The sequence below is a fragment of the Perca flavescens genome, chromosome 2 (genome assembly GCF_004354835.1).
Source record: "Perca flavescens isolate YP-PL-M2 chromosome 2, PFLA_1.0, whole genome shotgun sequence".
Lineage (NCBI taxonomy): Eukaryota > Metazoa > Chordata > Actinopteri > Perciformes > Percidae > Perca > Perca flavescens.
The window spans coordinates 2,478,540-2,488,539 of record NC_041332.1 but is presented as its reverse complement, the minus strand read 5'-3'; the positions used below and the strand labels follow the sequence as shown (position 1 = coordinate 2,488,539).

The following is a 10,000-nucleotide window of genomic DNA, read 5'->3' as shown; positions in this document are numbered from 1 at the left end:
TACCCAACTAACCAAATATTACACAATGACATCATCACAGTTACACAGTTAACGATTACATCATCACATCTACCCAACTAACCAAATATTACACAGTGACATCATCACAGTTACACAGTTAATGATTACATCATCACATCTACCCAACTAACCAAATATTACACAATGACATCATCACAGTTACACAGTTAACGATTACATCATCACATCAACCCAACTAACCAAATATTACACAATGACATCATCACAGTTACACAGTTAACGATTACATCATCACATCTACCCAACTAACCAAATATTACACAATGACATCATCACAGTTACACAGTTAACGATTACATCATCACATCTACCCAACTAACCAAATATTACACAATGACATCATCACAAAGTTACACAGTTACATCATCACAGTTACATCATCATCATCTACCCAACTAACCAAATATTACACAATGACATCATCACAGTTACACAGTTAACGATTACATCATCACATCTACCCAACTAACCAAATATTACACAATGACATCATCACAGTTACACAGTTAACGATTACATCATCACATCTACCCAACTAACCAAATATTACACAATGACATCATCACAGTTACACAGTTAACGATTACATCATCACATCTACCCAACTAACCAAAACCAAATATTACACAATGACATCATCACAGTTACACAGTTAACGATTACATCATCACATCTACCCAACTAACCAAATATTACACAATGACATCATCACAGTTACACAGTTAACGATTACATCATCACATCTACCCAACTAACCAGATGTAGATCTCAGCTCTCTGAATCCTGCATGTGTTCACAGAGACAATGTATTTCATGTACTGTCTGTGTGTGTGTTTGTGTGTGTTTACATGTCAGTGTGTGTGTGTCTGTGTCTGTTTACATGTCTGTGTGTGTTTACATGTCTGTGTGTGTGTGTGTCTGTGTTTACATGTCCGTGTGTGTGTTTACATGTCTGTCTGTGTGTGTGTGTGTGTGTGTGTGTGTGTTTACATGTCTGTGTGTGTGTGTGTCTGTTTACATGTCTGTGTGTGTGTGTCTGTTTACATGTCTGTGTGTGTGTGTCTGTTTACATGTCTGTGTGTGTGTGTGTCTGTTTTTACATGTCTGTGTGTTTTCTTGTGTTTACCCCTTCTGTTAGCTAAGAGTTAGCTTGTGTTTACCCCTTCTGTTAGCTAAGAGTTAGCTTGTGTTTACCCCTTCTGTTAGCTAAGAGTTAGCTTGTGTTTACCCCTTCTGTTAGCTAAGAGTTAGCTTGTGTTTACCCCTTCTGTTAGCTAACAATTAGCTTGTGTTTACCCCTTCTGTTAGCTAACAATTAGCTTGTGTTTACACCTCCTGTTAGCTAACAGTTAGCTTGTGTTTACCCCTTCTGTTAGCTAACAGTTAGCTTGTGTTTACCCCTTCTGTTAGCTAACAGTTTGCTTTTGTTTACCCCGGAGGTTGAGGCTAGATGGGATACAGCTACGACGACAGTTACGTTTAGGCACCAAAATGACTCCTTAAATTCAGTAAAAAGGTGGTGGTTTGGATTAAAACATTCCCGAGGAACGAACACGCTTTTTGAGTGAACGTATTACAATTACATTATTATATTAGCTTAGATTTTGCGTAACTTCCTGCCGTACCTGTATCCCTTCTAGCTACATGCTAACAGCTAACTAGCTAGCTCGGAAACGTTACCTACCGACAGACTGACTACAGACGGTCCCGGTGTCCCGCTGTCCCGGTCCAGGCTCCGGGCTCTCCGGTCCAACTCTCACACTAACAGCCGCCGGCACCGGTCGCTTTAACCCGGGTTAAAACGCTAAAGCTCCGTCACAGCAGAGACAAACTTACCCGCCACAACAACGAGACGCTTCCGCGAAAAGCTACATGTCCGGCTGTACGGCTACAAACAGTCGTTAAGCTGTCTCGCGCCCCCTGCTGCCCCGGAGAGAAAAACACACCAACACTAATACATTTAATTATTAATTATTAAAGACTCCATGTAAATAATCAGGACTTTTAGCGTGTTAAGAGCCAGCATATCTCCACCAGACTCCATGGAAATAATCAGGACTTTTAGCGTGTATAGAGCCAGCATATCTCCACCAGACTCCATGTAAATAATCAGGACTTTTAGCGTGTATAGAGCCAGCATATCTCCACATGTAAATGGGTGAATTAAGGGTTTATTTCAACCAAACCAGAGTGGTGATTGTTGGAACAGTGGAAAGATGAACCAAGACGGCTTTTGATAGTTTTATTTAGTTTCTGTCCACTTTGAATGAAGTGTTTTACGAGGATAAAAGTCCTGATTATTTACATGGAGTCTGGTGATAGCATAACTGAATGTTTTTGTCTCTGTAGGAATCCATCCCATAATGTTGTCAGACACTCAGAAACATAGAAAATAAGGTCCAGGTTGAAAAAAAAAAAAAAAAAAAAAAAAAAAAAGTACATAGTACAGTAACAGTCTTGCAGGTGTAAATTTGGAAACCGATCACTGATTGGACGACAACAGCTGAAGGTCAAAAACAAACTTTATTAAAATATTAAAGTTAAAAAGCAATCTACAAATACAAGAATCTGACAGAACAGGAGTTTCCAGACAGTGAGGTCATCAGAGGGCGTGTCCTCATGGTGGTGACATCACAGGGGGCGTGTCCTCATAGTGGTGACATCACAGGGGGCGTGTCCCCCTGCGGCCGGGACTCAGTGCCTCCTTCAGAGCAGCCGCTGGTCTCTTCAGCTCCTTCATCACCTGCAGACCGAAGGCTCTGACCCGGGACCGACCAGGACCTGGACCAGGACCAGGACCAGGACCAGGAGGGGTCCATGGGTCCTGCAGGGCAGGGAAAGGTGAAGACTATCATAATATGCATGCATAAGTACATGTGGGACTTTATCTTATTCACTGTAACCCCCAGAGTTGGACTAGTCCATACATACCCTTCTCATCTCCGTGTGTGCTGCAACACTGTCTGATGGCTCCATCTAGCCTACAGACAGGCTTGCTGCAAAGCATATCCCTCCGCCCAAGTAGCAGTGCTTCGCCTTGTCTGAGGATATAGTCCCCAGTATGTATATGTTAGAAGATGGCTGTGTGTCATGTGACCTTGTTATTTGTACACGCTTTGACTCTACAAACCACAACATGTAAACAGGAACATGTTGGTGTTATTGTGTCACTTATTGAGAGCAGTAGGCTAGATGGAGCCATTCACCTACATGATCTGTGCTAAGCTAGGCTAGATGGAGCCATTCACCTACAGGATCTGTGCTAAGCTAGGCTAGATGGAGCCATTCACCTACAGGATCTGTGCTAAGCTAGGCTAGATGGAGCCTAGCACCTACAGGATCTGTGCTAAGCTAGGCTAGATGGAGCCTAGCACCTACAGGATCTGTGCTAAGCTAGGCTAGATGGAGCCAGTTACCTCCAGGATCTGTGCTAAGCTAGGCTAGATGGAGCCAGTTACCTCCAGGATCTGTGCTAAGCTAGGCTAGATGGAACTGGTTACCTCCAGGATCTGTGCTAAGCTAGGCTAGATGGAGCCAGTTACCTCCAGGATCTGTGCTAAGCTAGGCTAGATGGAGCCAGTTACCTCCAGGATCTGTGCTAAGCTAGGCTAGATGGAGCCGGTTACCTCCAGGATCTGTGCTAAGCTAGTCTAGATGGAGCCGGTTACCTCCAGGATCTGTGCTAAGCTAGTCTAGATGGAGCCAGTTACCTCCAGGATCTGTGCTAAGCTAGGCTAGATGGAGCCGGTTACCTCCAGGATCTGTGCTAAGCTAGACTAGATGGAGCCGGTTACCTCCAGGATCTGTGCTAAGCTAGGCTAGATGGAGCCGGTTACCTCCAGGATCTGAGGGGGTATGGACTAGTCTAACTCTGGGGGTTACAGTGAATAAGATAAAGTCCCAATAAGTCGGAGTGTTCCTTTAAACTAACCTGTGCGGTGAGGTGCATGGTCAGAGTGGTGGGGTCCTGGTCCTGGTCCCGGTCCCGGTCCCGGTCCTGGTCCCGGTCCTGTGCTGGTGGTCTGGTCCGGTGAAACAGGGACTCCCTCCGGCGGGTGCAGGGGCTCTCGGCCAGCACGGCCCCGAAGCCGTAGGGCGTGGTCACCTTGGCGACGTGCGCCAACGTCATGGCGGCGTGCGTGGTCCGGTCCGTGTCGGCGTGGGGGGCCCGCGGCGCCCCTCGGGGGGTTCTGGCCCGGACCACGAAGCCAGAAGGACTCGCCGCGGGCCGGTCCTCGGCGTCAGACAGCAGCCGGGTCCGGTCTGGCGAGCGGCGGCCGAGCCGTGACGGGATGATGAAGCTCGGGACTCTCTGGGGGGTCAGGACCAGAGAACGCAGACACGAGCCGGGCTTCAGCGCCGACATGGTGACCAGACCGGGCTCAGACGGGACTCAGGTTAGAATCTGGGGAACCAAACAGAGATAAGGTCATGGCTCTATACACACTAAAAGTCCTGATTATTTACATGGAGTCTGGTGGAGATATGCTGGCTCTATACACACTAAAAGTCCTGATTATTTACATGGAGTCTGGTGGAGATATGCTTTTGGCTCTATACACGCTAAAAGTCCTGATTATTTACATGGAGTCTGGTGGAGATATGCTGGCTCTATACACGCTAAAAGTCCTGATTATTTACATGGAGTCTGGTGGAGATATGCTGGCTCTATACACGCTGAAAGTCCTGATTATTTACATGGAGTCTGGTGGAGATATGCTGGCACTATACACGCTGAAAGTCCTGATTTAAATCAGTCCTTCAAACTCAAACAAATGAAACAAAGAGAACCAGACTGAACAGCTGATGCTGACTTCCTGTCTGCTGCAGCCTGATCAACATGGAACAGGAAGTCAGTTAGAAACAGAGAGCATGTGGATCTTCTTACCTCTGTGTCTGTCTCACTCTGGGAGCCTGTCTCGCTGACCCTGCTGCTCTATTAAAGCTGCTGCAAATGGAACCAATCAGATCTAATCAGCTGGAACCAATCAGATCTAATCAACTGGAACCAATGAGCTAATCAGATCTCATCTCTGCTGCATTCATTCATGTGAAAAGGAAACAGTAGGGGGTGATGATGCTCCAACTGGTTGCAAGCCACCATTAACAGAAGAAGAAGAAGAAGAAGAGGAGGAAGAGGAAGGAGAAGGAGAAGAAGAAAAATAAGGAGAAGAAGAAGGAGAAGAAGAAGGAGAAGAAGAAGGGGAGTTAGGCCACTAGAAATATTATTTCTTTAGTGCTGCTTTAATATTTAATTCAATGTTCAATTTGTCTGTCTGTCTGTCTGTGTTTTGAATTTGTTATCTGTTTCTTATCCCCAAATATGGGATATTTTTCAGTAACACATCCCTCGTACCATGTATGGACAGCTGGGGTTAAGAGATTAAGATATTAATATATTAAGAGATTAAGATATTAAGAGATTAAGATATTAATATATTAAGATATTAATATATTAAGAGATTAAGATATTAATATATTAATATATTAAGAGATTAAGATATTAAGAGATTAAGATATTAAGAGATTAAGATATTAATATATTAAGAGATTAAGATATTAAGAGATTAAGATATTAATATATTAAGATATTAATATATTAAGAGATTAAGATATTAATATATTAAGATAATTAAGATATTAATATATTAAGAGATTAAGAGATTGATATATTAAGAGATTAAGATATTTAGAGATTAAGATATTAAGAGATTAAGATATTAAGAGATTAATATATTAAGATATTAAGCGATTAAGATATTAATATATTAAGAGATTAAGATATTGAGATTAATATATTAAGAGATTAAGATATTAAGAGATTAAGATATTGAGATTAATATATTAAGAGATTAATATAATAAGATATTAAGATATTAAGATATTGAGATTAATATATTAAGAGATTAAGATATTAAGATATTAAGATATTGAGATTAAGATATTAAGAGATTAAGATATTAAGAGATTAAGATATTGAGATTAATATATTAAGAGATTAAGATATTAAGATATTAAGATTAATATATTAAGAGATTAAGATATTAAGAGATTAAGATATTGAGATTAATATATTAAGAGATTAATATATTAAGATATTAAGAGATTAAGATATTGAGATTAATATATTAAGAGATTAAGATATTAAGAGATTAAGATATTAAGAGATTAAGATATTGAGATTAATATATTAAGAGATTAATATATTAAGAGATTAAGATATTTAGATTAAGAGATTAAGAGATTAAGATATTAAGAGATTAAGATATTAAGAGATTAAGATATTGAGATTAATATATTAAGAGATTAAGAGATTAAGATATTAAGATTAAAAGATATTAAGAGATTAAGATATTAAGATATTAATATATTAAGATATTAAGAGATTAAGATATTAATATATTAAGAGATTAAGATATTGAGATTAATATATTAAGAGATTAATATATTAAGATATTAAGAGATTAAGATATTAAGAAATGTTCTTCTGTTAACTTTCATTTTAAACCAACTTTCCTCGATCTTCTAGAAGAAGCCGTTGTGTAGCGATCTCATAACATTAGAGCATCGTGGAAAAGTTGATTTCTGTAACTTTATCCAAAAAGTGTAACTTTCATATATTCTAGATTCATCACATAAAGGTTAATATCTCAGCTTCTTCTTCTTCTTAAATCTTGGTGACTGATTCTTCTCACGTCCACATCTCTGTGTCACACGTTCTCTGTTATAATATTCGGAGATACAGATTTGTCATTTCCATGAGCTGTACACCATAATCACCCTTTAATATCTCCTTTTATGTGTTGTGAATTTAGAATATATGAACGTTTCACTTTTTGAAATAAAATAAATAAACTTTTCCACTATATTATCATTTTATGAGATGCACCCATAGACAGTAAATAAATAAACTGGACCAGCAGAGCCGGTGTCTCTGGACGAGACCAGTGAAGGATATTAGAGTGTAGGTATATGTAAGGAGAGAACATGGACACAGGCTAATTACTGATCACTAACATGGACACAGGCTAATTACTGATCACTAACATGCTAGTTAACATTAGTAATTACTGATTACTAACATGCTAGTTAACATTAGTAATTACTGATCACTAACATGCTAGTTAACATTAGTAATTACTGATCACTAACATGCTAGTTAACATTAGTAATTACTGATCACTAACATGCTAGTTAACATTAGTAATTACTGATCACTAACATGATAGTTAACATTAGTAATTACTGATCACTAACGTGCTAGTTAACATTAGTAATTAACTGATCACTAATTACTGATCACTAACATGATAGTTAACATTAGTAATTACTGATCACTAACATGATAGTTAACATTAGTAATTACTGATCACTAACATGCTAGTTAACATTAGTAATTACTGACTGATCAGTTAACATGTAATTACTAACATGCTAGTTAACATTAGTAATTACTGATCACTAACATGCTAGTTAACATTAGTAATTACTGATCACTAACATGCTAGTTAACATTAGTAATTACTGATCACTAACATGATAGTTAACATTAGTAATTATTGATCACTAACATGCTAGTTAACATTAGTAATTATTGATCACTAACATGCTAGTTAACATTAGTAATTAAACCTAAACAGATAATGGAAGTCCAAACTGCCTGTGAGCTTCTCCTGTACTATCGGTAATTCCTCTACTGTGTGACAGTAAGTCTCGTGGTTATGACCCAATCGTTAGCCTATTGTTATAAAAGCGTCTGCTACGGAGCCATAACGTGAGCTACAAGCTAATGGAGCCTTTTATACATTGTCGTGTTTCTTTAGAAATAAACAACGGAGAAATAGAGTCTTTAAACGCTTCAGATGTAAAGTTATTCTCAGTTAAAGTGACGTCAGAATGAATGCAAGTCAATGGGATGCTAACGGGAGGTGATGGCTTGGTAGCATCAGAATGAATGGGAGTCAATGGGATGCTAACGGGAGGTGATGGCTTGGTAGCATCAGAATGAATGGGAGTCAATGGGATGCTAACGGGAGGTGATGGCTTGGTAGCATCAGAATGAATGGGAGTCAATGGGATGCTAACGGGAGGTGATGGCTTGGTAGCATCAGAATGAATGGGAGTCAATGGGATGCTAACGGGAGGTGATGGTTGGTAGCATCAGAATGAATGGGAGTCAATGGGATGCTAACGGGAGGTGATGGTTGGTAGCATCAGAATGAATGGGAGTCAATGGGATGCTAACGGGAGGTGATCCCTTGGTAGCATCAGAATGGCTCCACAGGAGGTCCGAGCTCTGAAGAGAAGCTGACCCCCCCTTGGGTGCACCACTTGACATTTTAGGAGGCTAGTTTTGAACGTGCAGATGTTCACAACTTGATCAGGAGAGTGATATCAGATGGGAAGAGGCTCAGACTGACATTTCTTTTAAGGACATTTTCAAATATGTGCTTAAAATGATGAAAGTGGATGAAAACCTGCTTTCTACAGGCCTGGAGGTCCATCCACAAGGTCCTGAAGGGGGTCTGAAAACCTGATCAGAGATGCTCTCCGTGGAGAAGGTCTACGAGACCACGTCTCTACCAGACCAGTACCAGACCAGGTCTCTACCAGACCAGGTTCGTCTGTGCTGCTGCATCCAAACCAGGACCTGCAGAATCAAAGCTACACACAGGTTGTGTATTTGTCAGTTGCACACACCCCGATACAGGCTCCTTCCAGCTGAAGGCCTAGAATGTCACCATTAACTTTATCACTTTATTATCATTAGACCACTTACTGGTACTCTGACCTACATCTCCTTTGACCTACTGATGTAGGGAGTAGGCCTGAGTATGGTGGTGGACCGGTTACACCAATAGCTGGTTTGGATGTAGACACTTGAAGTCTTTAAAGTCTGGTAAAAACGGTTGTATTATGTTAATAATAAAAGTCGGGGGAAACACAGACATTATTTACTTAATATGTCACTACAATGCAGCGATCTCAATCAGAACTAGCTCATTCATTTTACAAGATGAAAGTCCGTGGGTTGAATTTTTGGAGGTTGGTGCACTTATTTTACCAAATGAGAGGTAGGACGATATCAGTTAGTTATAACCTTCCCCAAACGATAACCTGTTCACTGACAACACAATACACTTCATCTGCAGACAAATTTGAGTTTACCGATTACCAAACTAATGAAAAATAGACTCTCCTAAACCCACCGAGCTCTGCTCATACTTGTGCTGGGTTGGATTACGGTGGTCTGTTGTTGTTCTTCACTGATTGGCTGATAACAGTCCCAATCTATACACGCTAAAAGTCCTGATTATTTACATGGAGTCTGGTGGAGATATGCTGGCTCTATACACGCTAAAAGTTCTGATTATTTACATGGAGTCTGGTGGAGATATGCTGGCTCTATACACGCTAAAAGTCCTGATTATTTACATGGAGTCTGGTGGAGATATGCTGGCTCTATACACACTAAAAGTCCTGATTATTTACATGGAGTCTGGTGGAGATATGCTGGCTCTATACACACTAAAAGTCCTGATTATTTACATGGAGTCTGGTGGAGATATGCTGGCTCTATACACACTAAAAGTCCTGATTATTTACATGGAGTCTGGTGGAGATATGCTGGCTCTATACACACTAAAAGTCCTGATTATTTACATGGAGTCTGGTGGAGATATGCTGGCTCTATACACTCTAAAAGTCCTGATTATTTACATGGAGTCTGGTGGAGTTTGTTGATGGTGATTTCGGGGCTGTTTGATGTTAATCTAAAAGGATCTTACTCTTTAAAAGCTCCATCTCTGTAGGGATCCATCCCATAATGTATGTAGTCTGTCAGCCCCCGCCCCCCAGTAACAGACAAATGACCACCTGTACCAAACCATCAGTGTTTATATGAAGAAGTTCTTCCAACATGATGAACAGACGAGATTTTACTGCAGCGAGACAAACA

At 40.1% G+C, this 10,000-nt stretch overlaps 2 protein-coding genes across 3 annotated transcripts in view; both read right to left on the bottom strand.

Annotated features, from left to right (window-relative positions):
* gon4la (gon-4 like a) overlaps positions 1-1,925 on the bottom strand; it is a 20,301-nt gene extending 18,376 nt beyond the window's left edge. Inside the window, exon 1 of the mRNA XM_028602141.1 lies at positions 1,727-1,925. The gene's annotated coding sequence lies outside the window, so the exon portion shown is untranslated. The remainder of the gene's footprint in view (positions 1-1,726) is intronic.
* A 621-nt stretch (positions 1,926-2,546) lies between these two features.
* Positions 2,547-5,033, bottom strand: LOC114572591 (C2 calcium-dependent domain-containing protein 4B-like). Of its 2 annotated transcripts, none has more exons than XM_028604283.1 (3): positions 4,931-5,033; positions 3,974-4,447; positions 2,547-2,866 (listed from the first exon to the last, which is right to left on the bottom strand). In XM_028604283.1, exons 2-3 carry the CDS (start codon positions 4,406-4,408, stop codon positions 2,705-2,707), a joined length of 597 nt encoding a protein of 198 aa, XP_028460084.1. In that variant the 5' UTR covers positions 4,409-4,447; positions 4,931-5,033; the 3' UTR covers positions 2,547-2,704. The 2 variants fall into 2 exon arrangements, with proteins under 2 accessions (XP_028460084.1, XP_028460092.1); XM_028604291.1 differs by lacking the exon at positions 4,931-5,033 and adding an exon at positions 4,741-4,887.
* Between the last annotated feature and the right edge of the window lie 4,967 nt (positions 5,034-10,000).